We start from the raw sequence: 26,455 nt of genomic DNA, 5'->3' as shown, positions 1-26,455 counted from the left end.
CTTTCTTTCTTTTTATGACATTTTTCAGTAGATATCCATGGAAAAAGCTTATTCCCAAAATTTCAGTTGATTCTGATTTTGCGTTTGTGAGTTATGCATGAGATTATGTGTATTACACTGCTCCATAGACAATGTGTATACCAGAACAAAATTCAAACTTTTTTTGAGAAAAGTGGGGGATGATGCTGTGGATCACAAAATGCCCTTTTAGTTTAAGGCCACCGCCATCTGTCCTATAATGCTAGCTTTTAATTGACACTTTAATTCCATGTATATTCTTGAAACTATAATAAAAAACAGCATAATTTTTTCATTATGTTCTTTATAATTGACAAGTTATATTTGTCTGAAAAATGGATATATCACTTTTAGGATCTGAACTTGTAAGGTGTTTTTACGCTTTCTAATAATGGTTAATGCCAAGCTCATGAATAATCTACTGCATATTCCTCATAACAACGGTATATTGAGTAAGATCCTGATGAACTTTTCAACTTGTCTTAATTTGTACAAATATCAGAGCTGAGAAACGTCAACCTTAAAAGTGTATCGCACCAAGAGCAAAATATCAGAAAGTCATTGTGCACAAGAAAAAGTGTCATATATAATGAACCAAAATGACACCCTGTTTTCTTAACATGTATAATTAGGATTATACCAATCATGGGTTAGAGCCACAAATAATTAGGTCAAAATGTTGATATGATGGGTTATTCATACACTTCCAATGGAATGACATGATCTTAAATTTTCACACAGGGAGTGTGAATTTCAAATAGAGTTACCCAGACCCGTACAGGATTTTTTTTTGGGGTGCTAATTTTGAAAAGTGGACTTTTTTACAAGGGGGGGGCAATTTTGTGAAAAGTGGACTTTCTTCCCCAAATTTGGACCTTTTTTGACCAAAAAAGCGTAAAAAAACCTGATTTTTTGCTAGCTACGCTCGCAAATTCTGAAATTTTGGGACTTTTGTATACTTTTGCAAATTTAGGTGCAGTCGCACCCCCCGTGTACGGGCCTGGAGTTACGTGAATGGGTGACACCATTTGAATTCTACAACCACTGTGTGGGAAATTAAGAGCATGTCTTCCATAGGGGTGTACAGATTTCAACTGCAATTGAGGTCATCATTTTCGGCCATCTTGTGGGTAAATCAATATAATGAACTTCAAGTATTCAAGAAATCATACACCATTTCCCATCAGAGATGAGTACACAGATTCGCACCCATGACAATAAATGGAAATGCAACCATATTCATTTACCAGGTTTTACCCACAAGATGGTGAAATGCTAATGGCCTCTATTTGGCAGCGAAGTGTTACGTGTAATCCGATTATCACCATATCAACTGGATCACGCTTTTGAGTTCTACACCATGATCGAAATGATCGCAACATAAAGTCTATGGCATGTTTTATCGATTCCAAAAGGTGTGTGATCCAGTTACCAAGGAGTTACATAACCACTTCACTGGCGAATAGCCCAATTAGCAACCTGTGTGTGTAAACCCTAACTGACAGTAGCTGGGCTATGATATCATGGTGGTTATACCACTCACATCTTTTAGTAGCCTGCTAATTATTAATAACATTATTATTATGACAGATGAAAAAATATACATTATGAACATTGAAATGAAACGTTTTCACATGTATGCTTTCATAATGGTTCAGAACTTGGCAAAATGAGATATCCAGATTCCGAACTTGCCTATAGAGGTAATCGAAGTGACGCCACATGTCTGCCATCTTGTAGGTATACAGTCTTTATGTGGCTTCAGTATTCAGTCTTTCATGCACAAATGCAAAATACTGTGCCAACGCTATATTGCAGTGTACTCTGGGCGTAGTGTCCGGTTCATGCACTTGCAAATCAATTTGTACCCACAAGATGGTGAAAGAAGAAATAAAGTATAACCACCCGGACCACACACTTTATTATACCACTTCTATCCAGGGCGTTGCTGTGTTGTTATGACTAATTAAAGTGGCTAAATATAATAACTATGTTGGACATGTGACCTGCTCTCATGGCATAAGCGTAAATGTTGCAAGTTGATAGTTTCAAGACATTTTGGCTGCTGAGTTGATGTTCTTTGTTTGATACACAGCTGTACAAGCCAGTAGTATGTCTCTGTTAATGGGGTATTTTGCAAGCCAGTAGTAGTATGTCAATGGAGGATGGGTGTGGATCACACAAATAGCATCATCTCAGTACCCAGAAGGTCTGGAAACTATCAACCTGCGACTTGACACTCATTTCGTAGGAGCAAGTCACATGTCTACACCAGATTGCAAAATGATGTCTAAACCAGATTTATCAGTTTGCCAAACTCCAATGCTATCTATCATTCCCATAACAACCAAGGTCTGTAAATGCACATATCATGCACATCAACATGCACATTATTGTGAACAATGTAATCTGAGTAATCAGTGACCAACATGCAAACCCACAAACATTTCAAGCATGCAAAAATGAGTGAATGGAAATGGTGTAAATTAGTACAAAAGTAAAAAAAAATGTAGTTAGTGAAAAAAGTACGGAAATACAATGAACGAAATGAATATTAAACTTTTCTATAGTATTTGTATTTCCTTGAGAGAGCAATGTCAGCGTGTTGAGGTAGCTGTTATTCACACACATGTATGAGGTGTCTTTAGATGTGTGCGCTTGTAGGCTTATTAATCAAAAAACAAAGATGCATGACATTTATTTATGGGGCGTATATTTAGTTGGTCCTGTACAGATAACAATTAAAAATGCTCCATGGTATGAAGTGCATATGTGACCAGATCAGGCTAAAGTCGGCAATAATAAAACTGAGATATAGGCAAAACTTGAGGAGAAAAAATAATAAAAAACATAAGAAAACGGACATATAAAAGGTTCATAACTTCCCAACCAAATATTCAAGAGACCCGGGGATTCAAGTGTATGTACTGAGCAAGTTAGTTATGGTACATGGTTGTTTGATGTGATCATTTATTAATTTTTATAACAAAACATTATATAATTTTTAATTCTAGACCTGGACAATACCAACAGCTATCATACTAATATACATATATAGTATTTCTTCAGTTATTTTTAACATAGATTTTGCTTTCTTTATCGAATTGTTCATCTTTTCCAGCCTTTAATGTGGTAATTTTTATCTTACAAATTGTGTATTTGTGTGTAAATTGAGGATGCTATTTACATAGGCCTATATTTCAAGTTTAATTTAGCTCAAAAATATGAGGATAATTCCTTTCATTGCATGATCAATTTTTTTTTAAATTTCCTTTAAATTTGTTACTCATTTTCTGATGTTTTACAAGTGTCTACCAGATGCAAACAAGATTTAAGATAAATAGCACCATCAGTTTTCAACTTTTCTTAAAAATGATAAAAAAAAAGGAAGGTTTTTATTTCAAACTCTAATCGTGACCCGCAGGTCAAATTGCTAGAATTGTACATTAAACACACCTAAACAAACACAATGCAATTTGCAGGCAGCAGCTTAATCAGCGCCAATATTGCAACATTGAAACAAACAACTATACAAACATCCAATCCAACCCAACCACATCCCCAAGTAGGCAATGAGGATAAAGTGCCTTGCCCAAGGACACAACACGTTGGCACGAAAGCGGCTCTCGAACTCACAACCTATGATACAGTTCTACATGCCATCAAACAACCGTGGGTTCAAAATTTCTGCCATTGGCCTGAGTGGATCAGATTGGGTCACATATGCTAACTCTTTGAGCGAACGTTCACGATTTGAAGCTGTGCCTAATGAAATGTGCACTGATGTCAATGACTCGCCATGGGTAAATGTTGCTTGTTACAAGATAACGTGGATGTCATTGTGTAAGAAACTGACTGTTACAATTTGTTAGTTCAAGTAAACAGGTAGTAAGTGTATTATTTTACAAAAAGGATTTTTTGAGACAGTGTGATCAAAAATTGCCTATATCGAGGGATTTGTGCCAGAAGCTCCATTTGAGCTCTGATTATAATGGGCAATTCCATTTGAAATCCACACAACCCCTGTGGAGTGGAAGATTTTGGAAATATCTTCCACAGGGGGAGTATGTTTTTCAGATGTAATTGATCAGGCTTAATCATTATGCAACCCATACCCCCTGTATTATAGATTTACTTATAGGCCTATCGTCCACAACTGGAGTGAGAATTTGAAATGGAAGTTACCCAACTGTCTATTCTACCTGGAACTCATACTCCCTCTGTAGAAGACTTTCACAGGGGTAGTGTGGATTTTAAATCAAATAGCCCAAATCCCTCGATATATAATTGTTGATCGTTTGGTGGTGCAGTTTATAGACAAAATATTTTTTTGATAGTCATTTAATGTTTAGCAGGAGAAAGTGAGAAGATGTTATATTATGTTGAATATAAATGTTTTGTGTTAAAATAACTATATACCGTATTTAAGTCAAATAGTCGCCTCCCCCCTCAAATAAACGCCCCACTACTTTTTTTTTTTTTCAACCAAGATGTTTCAAAAATGCCGATATTTCCATGCTATCTTGTGTAGTAAGCTTACCAAGTTGCGCACATGGTCGATAATAGCGTCAATAATTGGCGAAAATCTGGATCAGAAACCCGGAATTGAGCCAGAAGTCAGTGTTTCTAGTTCATAGTTCGTCATTTTAGCATGTGTTTTTAGTTTACCTAATGATTTTAACGGGAATTATCGTTCTAAAATTGACCTTGAATAAACGCCCCCCGTTTGGAAAATGTAACGCCCCCGGGGGCGTTCATTTGACGAAATACGGTATGTGACATTTTCTATGACAATACTGTACCTCTTGGGTGCACTTCAATGGGTTTACTAAAATTAGCATAACTTGTCTTTCTACTTCTTGGTTGGTCTCGTCTTCCTCCTCCTTCATTGGGTGGCGCATCTTGGCTGACTGGTATGTAGCCATGAGGGGCTCTTGGTTGTCTGCTATCTGACATGGGGTCCTAAGGGTATATACAGGCAATGTAGCGGGTGTATTTGATGTCATTAATGATAATAGAATATCCTACTTGATTGGGTATTCCAACTGAATCCATACACCCCGTATAAAAGACATGGCCTAATCGTCTACATAGGGAGTGAAAATTTCAAATGGGGTGGGGTGAATGGGCGACTCCATTAGAAATTCACACTCTCTGTATTGGAGATTAAGGTTATGTCTTCCATAGGGGGTGTATGGATTTCAACTGGAATAGCCCTTTTTGCCAAATATGTATTGCATACTGTTACGTATGTCAAATATTCTTGCTTTATTATCTTCTTTATATGATTGATGTACTGGGTAACATGTTGTATATATTATAATATAAATTTTTGCCAAACTTTGGATCAAGTTTATTTTAGATAGATTTTACAGCCAGAATTCATTTTAACGGATCGTAAAGCGTAATAAGCAGAATTCGAGGATGAGATGGACAAGATTTATTTGTATGTACAGGTGTGTGTGTCATCATTGGGCAGGAAAAACCTTGTATGTGATTGTGGCCCCTGAACATGTTTAAAACAAAACTGCCAAAAAGTTACATAGGAGGTTTTGCTTTAAACATGTTCAGGGGCCAATGATGGTGTGCCCGTTATCCTTTTATGAATATTAAATTATGAATATTAAATTAAAAATGCATGGTAAATACCAACATGCTAATACACCTATCCCATGGATCAGAGCAAACAATTCCATGCACATTCACATGCTGTAAAATAAAAGGTTAATTCCAAAAATTGAGGTTAGGCATGATTCCCTTATCAAGAAAAACCCTGCACCTGTCTCGTTTGCATCCAAATCTTCATGTGTGAAATGCAATGCATGATATCAATATTTTACCTGTTTAGGCTCAACTCCATTCCCCATAGCCTTCCGTAGCAATGGATTCTCTCCTGGAGGCCCTGAGCCCTGCTTCTTACCAAAGGCACCACCCATCTCTCCCAGCATTTCTTTCATCATGCTGTGATCCACACCACCATCCAACACTATCCCTGCTCGTCGTCTCCTCGGTTGTATTGGTTTCTGGTCATCTTTGGAGTTGTTATCATCAGTGATGGTGACCTTATGTTCTGTTTGATGTTGTTCTGAGCTATTCAGACCATCAGCAAAGGTAACCCTACGTTTACGTTCACCACCTCCTCTTTCTTTGCTATCACTTCCATCCTTTCCACTTTTATCTCCACCTCCACTTCCACCATCTCCATCCTCACCTCTTCCACTTCCACCTGATCCTTCATGTACTTCAAGCTGTGCTTTGTGAGAAACAGCCATAGCAAAATCCGCCATTCCTAAGGCCAAAGCTGATGTGGCACTAAAGGGTGTATGCAGACTTGGATCCTTTGCCACCTCTTCAGGCTTACTCGGGATCAATTCACTCTTTGAACGGATTCTACTTTGCTCGTCGTTGGGCATATTCTCACTTAATAATTCACTATTTGCACGGATTCTTCTTTGCTCATCTCTGTCATGCACATAATGAGCTCGTCCGGATGTCATCATATCTACGTCATACTGTCCCAAAGAGCCAAACTTAGGCCTCTGCATATCAGAGTCATCAGATTCATCACTTGATGAGCTTGATGTTTTAACATCCCATGAGCTGGTAGATGTATTGGATACTGTTCTATGTCTCATCTTCATTTGCAGATCTTCTTTTACCTTCTTACGCAAAATCTCCCGTTCTCCTGGAGCTAGTTCCAAAAAAGTATCATCACCCTCACTATCACCATCTCCTTTTCTCTTAACATCCTTGGATTTTCTCCGTTTTTTCCGAGCAGCCCTCTTCTGACCATCTGCATCTCTTTCAGACATTTCTCTAGATGCATGTTCTGGATCTTCTCCATCTGAAGCCCTAACCACCCCATTCTTGTTTGGAGCATTTTCCTGTTCAGATGGCTCTGCTGATGCCTGTTTTGCATCCTCATTATCTGAAGTTACAATCATCCAGCTACATTTTGGTTCTTCCTTTTCAGGGACTTCTGCAGATGCATGATCTGGATCTTCACCATCTGATGTCACAATCATCCAACTACATTTGGGCTCTTCCTTTTTAGGGATTTCTGCAGATGTCTGTTCTGGACCTTCACCATCTGATGTCACAATCATCCAACTACTCTCTGGAGCCTTCTCCCGTTCAGATGGCTTTTCAGACTCTTGTTTTGCATCTTCATTATCTGGTTTCTTTTGTCCAGATTGTACAAGCACTTCTGGCTTTAACAATGGTTGTGTTTCCTCTTCTTCTTCCTCCTCCTCCTCAACATTGATGCTTCTTTCATCATCATCATCATCATCATCATCATCATCATCATCATCATCATCATCATCATCAACTTTATTGCTCCTTTCGCGAGCAAAATATTTTCTTCGCCCATCAGCATCAGCAAGACGGGCAAATTTTGTTGGCGGAATTGAATCATCTGAATCACATTCATCATTTGACTGGCCTATATTCTGATTGGACACCAGCTTATCTGCATCATCATCATCACCTCCTGTTACAGCTGTTTCTCCATCTTCTTTCTCCTCATCATCAACTCCCCCATCAGCCACTCCTAATACTTGTTCATGTTCATGTATTTCAGTTTTCTCTGCGCAAATTTCCTCATCACCTGGACTGGGACTATTCTCAATGCATTCCTGTTCCATAGGGATGTCAGCCTCCTGTTGTTGAGATTCTAAATCCTCCTGGGGATCACAAAGTTAAGCACAACACATTCATCAAATCTGCATGCATGGATAGCATACTAAAACATTTGAACAACTAATGATATATATATTTTAAAGAAGGGAAGTAGACAAAAATCATGCATTCAACATTCTAACAGTTCAGTTAACACGTAACTACTTTGAAACAAAGCATACTAACTCTATGTGATAATCAAATAAATCAATAGCACTGCAGTAGTGTCAGCTCTAAGACTGATCAACATGATAATAAGAAATAGTAATATACAAGCTTGACATTACTACCAGAACAAGCATCTCATGATCACAACATACAATCACATTCAAACTAAGTTCAGTTACAACATGGAAACAATCACACAGTGCACTACTACAAAACAAGTTCCCATGAACATGTGTAGTCCTTTGGAGGGACAAACTGGTACACAAGTGAACAACATCAAGATATGAAGTAGAAGAGCTGTTACGATGGTACATATATAACATACATGATCATTATATAATACTTTAGTAAATTTCAAAATATTTTGGTGTTCTCAATAAATTGTATTCTGAAAAATTCAAAACTATTTGATTAGTATATCCATTAACATCTCAGACAAGAGAAATAAATATGAAGTGATTAGTACACAACATAACAATGTGGTAAATACAATAAACTGCTAATTAGTAGGCCTATTCATGTACACATAATACTTGAATGATTTTTACAAACAGTAATGATATGCTTGAATGATCTCCACAGACAGTAAAGATATGCTAGTGGAAACACATACAAATAACAAAAAAATTATACCCAAAAAAAAAGGAAGGTTTGTCTCTCTAACCCATGCACACGTATATGTAAATCCTGGGGGTACCCAAGTTTGGTTTTGGTAGGGGTGTGACGCTGAAAGTTTGAAAGTGGACCCATCAATATAACAATTTTTCAAGAAATTTGGACCCATCGATATACCAAAAGTCAAAATTTTTGGCCAAATTTAACCTAACTTATCTTAGTTTTTACAAATTTCCCCACAATTTTGGGGAAATTGAGAAATTTTTGGCTAGATTGAGGCAAAATTAGGCTATTTTCCAAAACAATTGATAAAATTTTGAAAAAAATGACCTATCCATATACCAAAATTGGCTTAGAAAATGGGTCATTGATATACCAAAAGGCTGAAAATGCTACCCATGTTTGCGCACGCCCCTGTATGGTCATTTGTACTGAGTACCTCCCCAGCTATATGTGCTGGGCCTTTTTACATTTTTTTTTATTTGAGAGATAAACCATTTTTTGGCCTTGTGATGGTTTTCCATAACTTAAAAGTTACACACACAATTTATGGTCACAAGATATAGCTTACAGACAACATGTAAAAGATGATCACAAGACATTCAAAAAGTTTATGTGTGTTATGTTCACAAACAACAAGACTGGTAATATATATATATGGTACAGTTCGGACACTTGATGTTACAACACTATGTCACGTTATAACAATATTACAGCATTAACAACTGAAGTACATATTGAAAATGATACCACACACTGTGCAAATGATGTTCACATGATGTTCACATGATGTTCAAATGATGTTCATATGATGATCAAATGATGTTCACATGATGTTCAAATGATGTTCACATGATGTTCACATTTTAAAATGATGTTCACATGATGCTAACATGATGCTTACATGATCTTCACATGATATTCTCATGATGTTCACACAATGTTCACATATACACAATGGTTGTTAGACAACACAATAAAAGTAAAATGTAAACATTTCAAAAAGAAGAACAAACTTTGTTCCAGAGTTCTTTCACTTTATGGCCAAAACAAAATGGTGGCATCAGGATTTTAAATTTTTCTCTGGGAGCTAGAACATTTGAGGGGGATTGGAAAATTTGTCTAAACTGTAGCATTTCTAGCCTAAAAAGTGGACATTGTCCTGATTACTTATTTTGACCCAAGTAGGGAGAGGGGAGAATCCCAACCCCCCTCCCCAGGGTGCCACCACAGTTAAAACAATGAATGGATATGAGGAACACAAAAGCTATCCACAATTGAGCAACAACTAATGAAAATCTCAGCAATGCACAACACATAATGACACAATTATCTTTCACGAGGTGCCACCACTGACAAACCAATGAATGAATATGAGAATGAACATATCAGCAATGCACGACACACAATGACACAACTGTCTTTCAAGTACAATTAAAGCCATATTATAACATTTGCTGAGGAGGATGCCCTCACTGAATTTTTTTAATTCAGTTTTTTACACAATTAAATTGTACTTTATTAAGCCAATATAGCCTGCAAAAATCAAGACTCTAGGTGCTGTAGTTTTGTCAAAATCCGAGATTTTGAATAAAACGATGGAACCGGCGCTTTATTTTTACGATGGAATTATTAGTCGAACGTATACACAATGTTCATAACACACAGTACATACACGGCGTGCGGGACGGTGATATACACAACAAAAGGTTGTACTATAACATGACCGAAGGAGTGGTACGTATTGGCGACATGTGCGCTGGTAGTAAATTCCAATTTTCTTTGCTTTGCCGTAGTTGTTCGGCTCAAAAATAAAAGGGGATATATCTGACAGTAAAATCTAACATTTTATGGCAAAGAAATGCTAATCTATTTTGTTTGAAAATGTTATAATATGGCTTTAACTGTGAATATTGAACACTAAACACAAAAAATAGGGCACAACAAATACAGGTCACAAACACATCAGCTTAAGCATATTAAGTACCGGAAACAGGTTATCAGGGTATATTATGTGCAATAACTACTTCATCATGATCAATCCCGGTGACCAATACATAAACAAATTTGTGTATGACCAATCCCGGTGACCAATACAAAAACAAAAACAAGTTTGTAACCAAAATGCGAAACGCATTGTTGGTGGTGTTTTTAGGTCAGGATTTATAAAAATATGCCTAAAATTGCACACAATTTTTATTCAAAAACAATAGGTTATTTTTTACAAACAAAAATGATCAAGTTTGTGCAGCATGGTTGATTTTTATAGATTTTGTATTTCTGAAATAAATCTTTTCAAAGGGATTTTTGGGCATAAAAATGATAATTTTACCAGCTTTTTTTAAACAAAACAAAACAAAATATGCAGTGCAACTGTTCAGGAAAACAAAACATGGGCAGACTACAAACAAACTTGTTTTGTTGTTTATATCAGCCACATGTCATGTCATAACTTTATCTGAAATGCTTAGAAAATATATCAACAAAGTGACTATTTCACTGGTACAGCAAATGAATAACAAATAATTCAATAAATTAATAACATGTTGATGTTTGAACAAAACCATCAAAATAATTAAGCTTACTTACAGCTTACTACAATGTAATATTCCAGTTGAAATCCATAAACCCTCTATGGAAGACATGACCTTAACTTCCAAACAGGGAGTGGGAATTTAAAATGGGGTTTGAAATCTACACCCCCTGCGCCCACCGCCGCGACGGTGAGTGCCCCTGCACGAAATAATAAGTTCATGTCTTGAATAGAGATGTATGGATTACATCTGGGAATGGCCGAATAACAGAGACAAAGGTAAACCTGCCATCGCTTTAGGATTACCTGGTGTGGTTTGTGACTCCTTTTTTGTACGGAAGCACTCAAAGACCTGGTAGGCGTTGCTGGACACCGTGATATATGTAACGTTCGCGACCCTCTACGTACACCGGCTAAGTCATCATATCTGTGACCTGCAAGAAAATGAAAATGTTCCTTCATTACCCAGCAAACACAAATATGTTTTTAACCCCATGAGAACTACCTGCCGATTGGCCAAAAAGAAGTTTTCATTATCAATTGGACCAATCACCAACATTGTTACAATAATTTCACCACACAAACAAAAATTGGGGTGAATTATTTGCAAAGCTCCATTCTGATTGGTGATTAAAGTGAAGATATCATGTAAGTGACCAATCAGAGGCAGTGTTAGATCGGCAGGTAGTGCTCAGGAGGTTAAAACCTTTATTCAAAACATTTTAATAACATTTAAATGCCAGGTTGAATTACCAAGGTATAGACCACTTGACATCATTGTTTATCAACAAAGGCGAGGGACTGGTCTATCGATATGCTGGAACAAACCACTTTACACTTAGAGAATAAGCGATAGGAATTTTTATTTTGCCTATCCTCTACCGTGTGATGAGCGACAGGCAGGTCCAATATTTTGAGTAGTGGATGCCGGCGCGGCGGTATCCACTACGATAAAGATATTGGACCTGCCTGTCGTCTATCATAGGTAGAGGATAGGCAAAATAAAAATTCCTATCGTTTATTCTCATTCTTAGTCAGTTACATATTATTTTAATAACTGTAAACAAATTTTTTAAGCAAAAACTAAGTTACCGTCATAAAAACTCCCTCATTATAAAATGAACGAAACTTGTTTACAACTTCACGTATTCTGTTGCGCGTATTGCTAGCGCGTTCGCGTATTCCGCACTAGTCTACGCATCCAGCACGATACATACGCGCACCTCTACACGCATGTTACGCATAATCAAGACGCATGATGACATAGGGTCGTCTACGGCCTGATAGACGGCACCCGAAATCATGCGATTGTCCAATCAGAAATGTGTCTACGAACTAGACCACTCCCACTGACTAAGAATGTTCAATGGCTTTCTTGTACTATATGCAATGTGGTGGGTGATTTAAAATGCACGCACACTGAGCAAACTACGATAGGTACGCACACTGCAGGGCAAAGACCAATCGAATTTGCGTGCATACTGCCGGGCAATGACGTCACATGTCAAGTGGTCTATTATATAATGCTTTAAGGGGTACTACACCCCTGCCCAATTTTGTGCCTATTTTTGCATTTTTCACGCATTGGTGACAAGTATTAAAGATATGTATATTATAGGGGCAAGGACTATAACTACTGCACTGGAAATTTTATTTCAGCACAGACCACAGTTGTGGAGTTACAGTCAAAAATGAGGGAAAACCAATATTTGATCAATAAATCGCTATAATTTTTAAGAAAAATGCAAAAATAGGCACAAAATTGGCCAGGGGGGTGTAGTACCCCCTTAATGAGGGTTGCATCACTTTTTTGGATTTCTTAGTACAACATTGTATGTTATTCTTTTTGGTATTAATTTACAGCTATGGGTCTCCTCTTTCAAGTGATATAAAAATAAGTACCAACATTCTCCATGACATCACTATTATGCCATAATATGCCATCATTCAAAATTGGGAAATACAAAATGTAGCCTAGACAAAATCTTGGACAAAAAATGGTAAAAACTAAACTTTCACCTGAAGATGGAACATCTTGATTCATAATGATTAAAGGAAGATAGATGAAGAGTTGTATATGCAAAGATGTAACTTACTTAGCATCTGGTTGATAGCATATTGATCAAGGTTTTCTGTATCTTCATCATTGTCCATACTTCTGAACTGTGATGACATCTTCCGACCCCTCCCTTTAATCTTGTGAGTTGTGCTTCGTCTTCTTGTTTTTTCACAATGGTATGGTAAGTCACCGAGAATTTTAGGTTTCCTCCTGTGACTTCACAAAAGACAAAATGGAACAAAGAAAAATGACTCTCGTAGAATGGAAACAAACAAAAATCATGTAACAAAACAATAGCAACAATAACCACAACAATGTGGTGGCAGTATATTCGCTGGCGTAGTGCACGTTAGAATATGACCGTTGCTAGGTCAACAGGCTCATACATTCTTTGTTATGAACCACTGATCAAAATGATCACAACACAAAGCCTATGGCATATCATAATTGAACAGGTGTATGAGCCCAGGCTTGAACCAGTAACCAATGGTTACTAACATGCACTCTGGCAGCGAATATTGGGCTCATCCAGTTGAAATTCATACACCTGGTGATTGACTGATTGATTGATTGATTGATTGATTGATTGATTGATTGATTGATTGATTGATTGATTGATTGGATGAATGGATCATTTATTTATTAGATTGATTGGCAGATTTATTGAATTTCGATAAAGGAAGAACAAAACTAGGAAAATAAAATGCATTATGGCTTAAAGGAGGATTTTGTGATCCTAGCATCCTCTTTTTATGACATTTTTCAGTCGATATCCACGAAAAAAGCTTATTTCCAAAATTTCAGTTGATTCCGATTTTGCGTTTATGAGTTATGCATGATTATGTGTATTACACTGCTCCATAGACAATGTGTTGTAATTTCGTTCTGGTGCACCAGAACGAAATTCAAATTTGGCAATTATTTTTGCTAAACGAATTAATCTGCAAGAAATATTTGGTACATAAACATTATGTAGCCAGAGGTGGTGTAAAAATCTCAACTTTTTTTGGGAAAAGAGGGGGAGGAGGCTGTAGATCACAAAATGCCCCTTTAAGGTGGGTTTGCATTCAAATATTGAGACAAATAAAGCTGACCCACAACAGGAATGGTATGGGTTCTACAAAGGAGATCCACAAAGTAAGGGGAATCATTTGTATTGATATATTATTGGCCTTAACTAAAAAACGGCAAGACCTATGGAAATATAAATGTGATTATTGGCTGCCTTTACTCATCATTTCTTATAAAACCCATGTATTAATATTAAGAAGTACACTGCAGTTTTTTAATTAAATGGCTAAAATTGGAATAATATGGCTCCTTAACCCTCCAACTCACCTCTGTTTTAGAGGGACTTTCCATCACATGTTCATTGGTCAAATACAGGAAATTATGAATTATTTAAAGGAAATCACACAATTATACAGGAAATATGAATTATTTCGAAGAAATAACACAATTATAGAAGTCTGAATGTCATGCCCTGTTCTTAATCAACTCCATTTGTGTAAAAATAGGATTTTCTGTGAAGAATTTGACCAAAATATCCTACCATCTCTTAAACATCAATCACGAGCAGTCACTGAGTATTAGGATAGCGTACAAAGATAAAGTCTGTAAATGAGATTAGCGTAATTTTCATAGATTTTACATTTTTTTTGCTTCATTTTTAAAAAGAACATAATTTCAGCATTCTGGTGTGCAGGAAGTGGTCAAATTAAGCAAAAATCTTCAAGTATAGGGCATTTTGGGAATTGATTCCATCTTGCTGTCTTTGGTGACAGAATTTCACAGGGCCTGCTGATTGGTACACTCTTAAAACTATGTGGTCAAATATATGCTGACTAAAAATATTACGGGAACATTTTGGTCACAAAATAAATGTGCCACTTTACACTTTTTGAGCAAAATATTTGACAGTGACACCATTTCAAAAATGACTACCTAGTTTTAAGAGTGTAGGCATGATTTTCACGGGCTTTCTCCCCTATTTCAACTCTTTTTCAAGCACTGACGGTTTTGAGCAATGTACACGTCAGACCGGACAAATTGACTTATTTCAGTTGAAATACATACACCACCATGGAAGACATGACCTTAATCTTCCACACAGGGAGTGTGAATTTCAAGTGGGGTTACCTGAATGGGTGAATCCATTTGCAATCTGCATCCCTGTGCCAAGAGATTAAGGTCATGTCTTCCATGGGGGTGTACCGATTCAACTGGAATATACATGTAGACCACATTTCTCTTTTAAGATACCCAATCAATCAATGAACAAAAAATCAGTGAACAAAATAAAAACAAAGACACCAAAACAAACAAACAGGCAAGTACTACTTTTTCTTATTGCACAAAGAGTTATCTTCAATGTTCTTTCTGTTACTGTGAATAAATACACATGAATTAGATATTAACTGTTGGATTGAGCCTACCTTCTCCGATACCGTCGTATACTACCATTGCCAGACTTTATTGCTGTTGATGAGCCCTAAATAAAACACAAAAGATACACATTTACTGACAAAATTATGCAAACATCATTTGTGATTTTTAAAAAAGTAAAGGAGGCAATCCTGTAAACAGTGATCGGAGTGCCCATCTCTCTTTCATTGGCGATTGGGCCACACTCCATGTAATGTTGCTATAGGGGCAGTGTTCGAAATAAACACTTATCCTCTTGTCCAAAAATCACAGGGGACAACCATATTGAGCTTAGTACTTATCCCCTGGATAACCACTATTTGGATTCTTTGCACTCAAAAACATGACATATATATTTTGGGGATAACCAAAATGTTTTTAGGACAAGCAGAATTCATGCTTTAGTTGTCCTTGGGACAACCTCCATATTTTCCTTATTTCGGACACTGTATAGGGGGATCACTACACTTCCTCCACAGCGAGTCTATTACCTTCCCAGCATTTCAGAATGCCAGTACCCATTTATACACCTGGGTGGAGAAGAGTAATCATGATAAAGGGCCTTACTCAAGGGCACAACACGATGGCGTCGCTGGGGCTCGAACCCGCAACCTTCCGATTATGAGTCGGAGCCCGTTCCGCTCGACCACCGGCTTTTGAAATCCACTACATTAAAATGGTTTGACAAAACAATACAAGGCTAAAAGGGGATTGTTTCAGCTTCCTTTGGCCCAAAACCCGAAGAAAAAGCCTGGAAATTTTCTGTTTTTATTGCATGTTTAGCCCACTGTTTTTCTTTGCTGCTTCGCAGCCCATTTTTAAATGTTTTTCCTGTGTTTGTGTTTTAAAAAACACAAACATCCTTCAAAAACATGGGAAAAAAGAAACACACTAAAATGTGGTACATTTGGCAAATGAACCATGACATGCTCCATCCTTAGGAGGGATGTAAGGCTGTCAAACACATGTGCTGCAGAACCACATTTGTATGTAGCTTACAGTCAGTTTCAAGAGGAGTGTAGTGTTGACCCTCTGATGTCTCAGTCTTTCCTAATGCTGTTTGGATTACCTAACACATGATAATCACTGGGGCTACTGTTCCCCATACCCTCCCCCCCACAAGGGAGGGAGCATGGGGAATTTCTCTCCTGTAACTCAATTTTGAGAAAAAAATACAGGTAATTTCTAAATTTGGAGGTCAACTATAACTCATTTTCTTACCTTAGACCCTATGGAATCAGTTTCTGTCTTGTCTTCTTTTGTCTCCTCTGTCCTGTCTTTTCCGCTAGGCGGATATGGCACAGCTTCATCCTCCCCTGGTATATGTACAGTTGTATTGTCTTTATTGTCAGTGTCGCTGTCTTTTTTGTCTGTGACATTGTCTTTGTCTCGTGTTTCCCTAATTCGCACAAATCGTTTGGAATGTGTCCTCGGGACACCATGGTATGTTAGCGCCCTCCTTGGGCCTCTTCGTGGTTGTTCTGGAGGGACTGTTGGGGCACTGTTGCCATGGTGGGGGGTGTGGCCATGTGGGGCAAATCTGTGACCTGCAAAACAATAATAAACAGAATATTATGTTAACTAAAATAATAACATGATAAATTTATACCTCCCAGCGGAGGGTGCTTGATCCCAAACTTGGTACAGACATGCAGCCAGTGATTAGAAAAATTGGCCCAAAAATTCTTTTGTAGTAAATTGTACAAAAGATTATGACCTATTTTTATATAGCAGGCTTAAAATGACCTATCCATTGAGTTTGCCTCCTAAAATGCCAACATTTTTTAAAACTTTCCAGCCAGCATGAGCACTGCACTCGCGGTGCTTGTTAAGGATAGTGATTTGAATCAAACATCTCCCAATAGGGAAGCAGTGGTGTAACAAAAAAAGGGGGCAAGGGCATAGCTTTCCCCTACCCTAAATAGACTAAATGTACAAAGATTGTAAAAAATATTTGTGCAAAACACACATTCCACCTATGCAACCATAGGTTATTCACTGTAAAACCTAGCCTTTAACTTATGATATCATCAATGATACAGGATCGGGATATTACATAATAGCTTAGCATGCGCGTCCAAAGACGTGTGTGAAATGAGAAAGCAGACTTATAATGACATTTTGACTGCTTTATTACAAGTTTTTTCAACTTGTAAATGTAAAATGTCCCCTGGGCTTATGCTGGAACCCTAGTGTGTTTCATGACATCATCACCGCTGGGAAAAGACACGCTGCACGTGTAGCAAAAAAGGGAAATTCCTGATGATAGAAAGCATATGACAGACTGACATGAACAAATGACCACTGCAAACACAAAACGTTTTTGAAAAAAGGGCAGAAAAGGACAGATGATTTTAAAAACATGTTTAAGTTGCTGCAAAACATTGTAACATATGGAATACTAATATTTTCAAACCTTTTGAAGACCATTATAATACTTGGCATTTAAAGGAGGATTTGTGATCCTAGCATCCTCTTTTTATGACATTTTTCAGTAGATATCAACAAAAAAAGCTTATTCCCAAAATTTCAGTTGATTCTGATTTTGAGTTTGCGAGTTATGCATGATTATGTGTATTACACTGCTCCATAGACCACTGTTGTAATTTCATTCTGGTACCGTATACCAGAACAAAATTCAAATTTGATGATATTTTTCCAAACGAATTAATCTGCAAGAAATTTTTGGTACATAAACATTTTTTGAGAAAGGTGGGGGATGAGGCTGTGGATCACAAAATGCCCTTTTAAAATGTTATTAAAATCTTTTGCCCCAAAATCAACAAATGTTTAAAATTTATTTTGCGTTTGTGGAAAGACTAGAGCGGTTCTCGAAGGCATAAAAATCATATCTAGTCATTAACAGCCTACATCATGATTGCGAAGTCACAATTGAAGTAGAAGTTTCCAGGGGGTACTCAAGTTTGGTTTGGGTAAGAATCAGGGAGGACTTAGATAAAGGGGTTCATGGCTGTCCTGTATGTATAACCCTCAAGAGAAAAGGGTTCTTGAAAATTGAAAGAACCCCAAAATGGTTCTTTCTGCCCTTTCCAGAACCCTTTTCAGGTCTAAAATGGTTCTTTCTAACTTTTCCAGAACCCTTTTCTGTTCTTTGTAGAACCATTTAAGGTTCCACATACAGGACAGCTCAAGAACCATTTTAGGTTCTACTTGGAACCGTTTTTATCTAAGAGTGAACCGCTGATAAGGCCCTTTACAATTGATTCTTAGTTTCCTGTTTCCGCCTCGCGTCCAAAGTAGAGAATTGCAAAATATTTAATTATTTTATTTATATTTTGGATTTTCTCTTTTAAAATAACTTTAAGGGATCCAAAATGAGCGTTTATTGTGTTTCGACAGTATTTTTGGTGGGACATGAGAGCACCTCAGACCTATCGAATTGCATTCTGAATACGAAGCATGTCTTTCTGATATCAAATAATTTTCATTTTTTAAAAATCACAATATAATACAAATTTTATGACAAATTATAAAAATTTGATATTTTTCAAATTTTTGATATATAACAGTCCTCGAAGTAAATTATATAAATCTAATGATATATTCTTAAAGTGTATGTAGCAGGGAGGAAAAGCCGACGGTCAATTGAAAATTTTGACCTTTCATATTGAAGATATGGATTTTTTTCCCAAAAGACCTAATTTTTTTTGGTGTTTGGGGAAAAAATCCATATCTTCAATAAAAGGTCAAAATTTTCAATTGATCGTCGGCTTTTCATCCCACCTACATACACTTTAAGTATAAATCATCAGATTTATAAAGTTTACTTCAAGTACTGTTAAATATCAAAAATATCAATTTTAATGATTTGCCATAAAATGTGTATTAAATTGCGAATTTCAAAAATCAAAATTATTTGATATCAGAATGACATTCTTCGTATTCAGAATGCGATTCGATATGTCTGATGTGCTCTAATGTCCCAAAATAAATACTGTCCAAACGTTCATACCCCAGCCCTTAAATGACTCCCATTTGCTACTTTCTGACTTGATCATATCAACTATAATGATGAATAAACAAAGAACATAACTGTACCATTACTTATGTATAAAATCAAACATAAACTGAGCTCAAAAAGAAACTTATAATTTTTACAACTTGTGAATCACAAGGTCATATCTTAAAATACTGTCAATCAAAATGAACCAAAATTACACACAGGATTACCTTAATACTCTACTCAAAACACATGTCAGTAACCAAACAGTTGTCCAACTGACACAACAGCAAAATGCACTGTCATGGGACAGCTTCCTGGACTTCCTTCACTTTCACAGCCCAACATTTGGCACCCAGGACAAAAAATCTGTGAGAATGCACACAAAATCCTTGCACAGATGATAAAACGGTGCTGATTTCTGCTTTTCATACACTTTTTTCATGAAACAGGGCTGGGCTGTGAATGTGGTCCAGTAAGCTGTCCCATGTCAGTGCATTTTGCTGTTGTGTCAGTTGGATAACTGCTTGGTTACTGACATGTGTTAAGAGTAGAGTATTGAAGTAAATCTGTGTGTAATTTTGGTTCAATTTGATGGACAGGATTTCAAGATATGACCTTGTGAAAAATTATAAGTTTCTTTTTGAGCTCAGTTTAGTTGTAAAATAATTAAATGCTTGTCCCTTGTCGAAACGGGTTGATGTAGGTTGCGACCACTTGTTTTAAAATAAAGAAAATAAAAGATAATTAATAATTAATAATTAAAAGTTGCCTCATCCCTTGTTTTCAACCATGAAACAGGAAATTAAGAATTAATTGTGAAAGGCCTAATCTGAAAGTCGACCCAACACTATACTAATTTTTCAAGAAATTGGACCCATCAATATATCAAAGGTCAAAATTGGGCTCTTTTCTGATGAAATTGAAACAATTTTGAGCAAATTACGCATCCATATACCAACATTATCCTAGAAAAAAGGGGTAATTTACTAAATAGCCGAAAATGCGACCCATGCTTGCGGCACATCCATGTATGGTCATTTGTAATGAGGGGAGAAGTGTCCAATCCTGATACTCAACAGATGACAGTACCACTCACCACAATATATAAAAGTTTTATGGTTAGGTAGACAGGAAATCATTTCTTCCTTAACCCTGACACTGACCCATGCTTTTTGCTATCGGAAGTCAAAGAAGATCCGAATTTTTCAAGAAGAAGAAGATTTTTTGACTTGGCACCCCCGGGATTCGAACCTTTGACCCCCCGCATGCCAAGCACACGATCGCGGAACGGTAGCTACTCAGGTTATTGCTGCCCGGCCAGCAATTCCATGAGCATTTGACACTTAGGGTGATTGCGTCATCGCAGACCCTGGTAACCCTTACCCCTGCTGCTGGACAAAGTTCATGAACCTTTTTAAGTGTCATATTTCCACCTTTTGGACAAATCTGTTTTTTAATTGATTTGTTTGTTTTTTACTCAGGCCCGTAGCCAGGATTTTTTGTGGGGAGGTGCTGATTTTGAAAAAGTGGACTTTTTTCCAAGTGGGAGGGGGCAATTCTGTGAAAAGTGGACTTTCTTCCCCAAATTTGGACCTTTTTTGACCAAAAAAGCTTTAAAAAATCAATTTTTTGGCTCGCTACGCTCGCAAATTCTTAAATTTTTTAGACTTTTGTATACTTTTGAAAATTTGGGGGCTACGGGCCTGTTTTTACTTTAAATCACAAGGAAAGAGGTGGATATGCTTGTGTGATGTGGACAAATCCCTTTTTGAATTTGTTTTTTATTTTAAATCATGAGCTTCACCCTAGCAGAGCATAAAACAATGTGAGATGCATATGCAATGATAGAAAAATAAATGATGCAAGCCTACAAGATTTAGTGTAGAGCCATTAAAATACTGATGTAGTCAAGGCTTCTGACAGAGCTGGGATTTAAGCTTTTATTAGTTTTATATGAATAAGCCTAATCATGTTCTACCAAAATATCAAAAAAATGCACTTGAACTTGATGTTTCTTGACTGAGAAGGGATATGATAATGATAAATGATAAATATATATATATGCTTCATATACAGTGGTGAGTTTTTTACTCTTATGTTTTTGTTATGCTTACCACCAGCTCCCAATTCATGCAAAGGTGCTACATAATCTGCAGTGTGATGTCAAACAAATATTGTTTCTAAACATTATTTCTCTCATAAGGTATACATTTTCTACATCCAGTGGTATGGCAAGATGGGGACAGTTGTGTAAATTGTTTAACCCCGTGAGAACTACCTGCCGATTGGCCAAAAAGAAGTTTTCATTATCAATTGGCCCAATCAGCAACATTGTTAGAATAATTTCACCATGCAAAACAAGAGCACCAATGGCGCTGTGGCTCTGCGCTTTTTGGTGACAGTGAAAGTAATTGTTCTTGGAGTCGATTGTGCAATGTGACAGATCACATTCAATGGGTACATCTGGTTGGTTGGTAGCTATCTCATTTGCAGAGCATACAAGAATACATCAATCAATTTAGGGAATTACTATTTAGCGACATGAATCGAATCTGGTGGAATTGGATAGAAATGGGTCCAAATGGACCGAAACTGATCAAAATGTATCAAAATACATAAGCCAATGTCAAGAATAGTGTTGTCTGAATAAGGTTTTGGCTATAATTAATTAGTGACTGTACCCACCAAGTTTAATACCTATACGACAGTACATCATACATCAGTATTAACAAAGTTGAAGCCCAATTCAAATACATTTAGCTAATTTCTCTATTTACAAGATATTACAGTTCCATGAAAAATAGCCTATTTTGACTTTAGTATGCCCACAGATCCTTCCAGGACTGTGGTATGCCTGTGCATAGGTGAAAAAGGTGAAAAATGTTTGATGCTTTTTATGATTTTCCCAATAATTATGCAAATCACTTAAAGGCCCATTCAGTGATTTGTTCATCCGGACGATCATAAAAATCATCAAAATTCAGATTTTGGTAGCTTTGACATTGTCATAAATATGTAAACATAGCCTGCTAGTGGTTCAGCCGAAAGCCATGTATTTAAGACAAAAATAAGGAATTTACATGAATCTGTAATTTAGATACTGACAGTCTAGTATCTAAATTAGCTACATGTATTTGAATGGGGCTTCAACTTCATTAATACTGCTGTTTTCTTTGTGTATTGCCAAATTTTTCATTTCAAAAATAGCAAATGACAATGACTTATCCTTCACTTTTAGCAATTTATAAACAATTTAAATTTTTTTACACTTTCACTGGGATCACTGAATGGGTCTTTAATAGACCTTTCATCAATATTGAAGTATTACGGAAGTATCCCAAATTGGATTACCCTGTAAAGCCACCCTATTGTTTTTAACTGGTCACCATGGTCACATATAACCTAATGGTCACCATGGTCACAGTAAACAAGTTAATGTATCATGTCAACAAGTGATTACAAATCATTGTTGAGAGATGACCATCTGACCACAGTAATTCACATTTAATTTGATAATTGAACATGTTGCCTGTCACATGGGACTACCTGACCCAGTTCCAACATGCACTTTTGAAGTTTTTGTATTGTTTTGTTAGGCCAACAAAAAAAGATATGTCTCATGTCCACGGCATGCATTGGATTTCTGATGGCGAAAATTTTAATGTACCTTAATACATGGTCGGGTGGGGGAATTTTTTTTTTACTCATATCAGTGAGACAATTTTTGTTTACATCTCAATAACTCCCATGCCACCCCCGGAAATCAAATGGTGCGGCCCTCATGTATAATTTCAAGGCCATATTACAAATCTTTCCTGAGAGATGATTATGACCGTACCAGCTGACCAGTCATGCTCATGCACATATAATTTGATGATTGCTCGATTGCTCGATTGATCTAATTTTTTCTGAGAGATAACTATGACCAGCTGACCACAGTTATGCACATTTAAAACCATATTGTAACATTTGCTGATGAGGATTCTGTTTTTCAGTGTAAAATGCGCAAGGGGGGGGAAATCAGTAATTTCCCTGAAATGACTGATTTCGCCCGCACCTTACACTCCTAATCAGACTCCATTCGGGAACTGAACTGGGCCCCCCCCCACTTTCAAAGTGCTGCGCACGCCACTGCCGTTTTTTACACGATTGTTATGTACTTTAGTAAACTAACATACCCTGCAAAAATCAAGACTTAAGGTGCCGTCGTTTTATTATTACGATGGAAATAATTATTAGTAGAATGTGCATAACACAGTACGTACATGGCGTGCGGGCAGTTGTGACATATCAAAAGAGCTGACAGGACTCACGTTCGAATGAGTGGCTCGCATTGGCGACATATGCGCTGGTATTAAATAGCAATTTTCTTTGTATTGCCTCATCTGTTTGGGCCCAAATTAAAAGAGGACATATCTGACAGTGAAAACTAACATTTTATACCATAAAATACAATTCTACTTCTTATGGAAATGTTATAATATGGCTTTAATTTGACAGCTGAACATATTGCCAGTCACGTGGGATTAACTGATCTAGATGTACTTTTGCTGTCAGTTCTGATATGATCTACTTTTTAAATCTTTTCTTATGTTTTGCTTTAAAGAATTGTGCCAATAACTATATTATGACTGTCCCATATTGTGATAGTTACCCAATTTTTACATCCTATACTTTAACAATTCTCGCGATTCTCAATCTCGATTGCGTTGACAGCGAATGCTATTGTCAGCTATTGTCAATATGTGTTTGTATAATATTCACATTACGATGTCTTTGGATGTCATTTTATCCCAGGATGCATAACTATCACATTGGCTCCGGTAAGCCACTGGTGGCGTATTATATAGTGGATCGCAAGAATTCAAATGCAACTTGAATACATTTTAATTCTTCCTCATTTAAACTATGTAACAGTTAAAAGGGCATTATCCCCAGACACTGAAATGACGAAAACACATACGCCAAAATTTGGGCCTCTGGTCAGCCATTCAGAAAGAACGCATAATTTATTCAAGCAATGTTTTTAGAAAATTCCTGGAATCAGCCAAATAATAATGATTTCTGGACAACTTTTTCGAACGGAGTAAATACCCGACCGAGCCTCCCAACAATTACTGGGAAGCTTGTTGCGCCTATAACCCAAGAGTTCCCCTTAATACACTGGGAACTATTTTGCTAGGCACTCATCTAGCGATCAACTCCTTATCGAGGAGGAAAAGCTCCATATACCAATGGACAAATATTTCGCTAGGCAATCCTCTACGATATCTCCTCGGAGGAGGAAATAAAAAGCTCCATAATACCAATGGAGAGAATATAAAATGCAGCGGACTTACATGAATTAAGCTAGGCAGTCATCTAAGCGCGTCAAAAGAAATTAAATGGCTGATACCTTTCTCATTTTCCTATTATATTCATATTCAGATTACATAGTGGACATCGGTAAATATACCCATGCCAAATACCCAGTAGGTAGATACCTCCGGATATTGGAACTACTAAATCGAATTTATTAATGTAGTACATGTATAATTCTGTACATTAAATCGATCATTTTAGAAAAATGATCCAAAAACTGCCACAAGGACTACTTGTTAACATCCGTACCCTGTACCATGGAATAAGCTATTTCTGATCCCCTCATTTCCTTTGCTAGTAAATTCATTCATTCATATTTCGTTTTCATCAATCATCAACATCAATATACAAGTGATACTAATAGCTCCACAAAGTAATAAAATTAAATGTAAACAAGAGTGATTGGTATATAAATAAATCTCAATACATTTAGGCAGTAACAATTAAATCAATATAATTAAATTAGAATAACATTACTATGTATGATTGACCAAAATGCACTTTAAATGCATAATGATATTACGAAGCGTGCTTGTAGTGGTTTATCACGGAAATACCACACTGCACTGGCAAATGATCTTGAAGTACTTCTACGGTGATAAGCGCCTAACTGATAAGCTGGCTCTCTACAAACACGCTCAGTGAATAATACATACATACATAATAAATACCGCAAGATCCACGTTTGCGATTATTTGAAGAGCCTCTGAATTTTTACGGTCGAGGCCTCTTCACCACAGTGGACCATTAACCCGATTTTTTGTTTGAACATGTTGAAGGAGTTAATTGCAAAACCCATTATTTTTCGCTGCCAACGCCAAGCAAACACAGTGCCATGCTCTGCACATTTATGAATTCGAATACATAACTAGGATATCATGTCTAATACAAAAGGCAGCCTTTAACAGAAATTAACGCGATAACCAGCCGGCTCGCAACCTCATAAAAACTTGAACCCAATATTTCATTTTTATTTATACTTTGATGAACAAGAAAAATCTGAGGGCATAGTACTTGGCCCCTGTCTAGCTATCCCATGCCAACCTGGTGTTAATTCCTTCCTTCCTGCTATAAATAAAATTACTCGACCTAAGACTGAAGGGCATTACCACCTAAGACTGAAAGTGGTACCAATTGTATCGATTTTGTTAATGCTTCTGAAGACACACTAGAGTGAACACACCTATACAAATAGAATTTCAGAAAATACAACTGCGCAACAGAATAGAATGTGTTGCTGAGATAGAAATTGAACCTAAAGTGATCTACCCACGCACACTCTCACACCGTATACAATAGTCATACTCCTATGTAACTCAAAAACCTCAATGTAATTAGAATATTATTCAAATTCAAAGAACTCTCAATCGAATATATTTTCCTTTCTCTTTCGTATTTCATCTCATTCCTCATTACCTTTTAATTTGAAGACCGACACTTTATATGTACTTGTCTCACTACTGCGAGACTCAAATTTTATGACACACTATCAAACTCTTGAAATCAATTTTAAACAGATCTCAATTATGACATATGGGGAGTGGTGGGTGGGATAAAAAATTTCTGCATCCGTTCTTGCTGAAAAACTGACAGAGAATGGCCTTAGCTAACAAAATGGCCACCGACGGCTCCA

At 36.8% G+C, this 26,455-nt stretch overlaps 1 protein-coding gene across 1 annotated transcript in view; it reads right to left on the bottom strand.

The window, feature by feature from the left end:
* Nucleotides 1-26,455, bottom strand: part of LOC140168259 (uncharacterized) — a 302,569-nt gene that overhangs the window by 56,231 nt on the left and 219,883 nt on the right. The window contains 5 exon segments of the mRNA XM_072191592.1: nt 5,859-7,703; nt 11,321-11,448; nt 13,111-13,289; nt 15,509-15,564; nt 16,719-17,044. Of these exon segments, the coding sequence (XP_072047693.1) occupies nt 5,859-7,703; nt 11,321-11,448; nt 13,111-13,289; nt 15,509-15,564; nt 16,719-17,044 (2,534 nt within the window).

Source organism: Amphiura filiformis, chromosome 13, assembly GCF_039555335.1.
Source record: "Amphiura filiformis chromosome 13, Afil_fr2py, whole genome shotgun sequence".
Classification (NCBI taxonomy): Eukaryota; Metazoa; Echinodermata; class Ophiuroidea; order Amphilepidida; family Amphiuridae; genus Amphiura; species Amphiura filiformis.
This window is presented reverse-complemented; position numbering and strand designations above follow the sequence as displayed.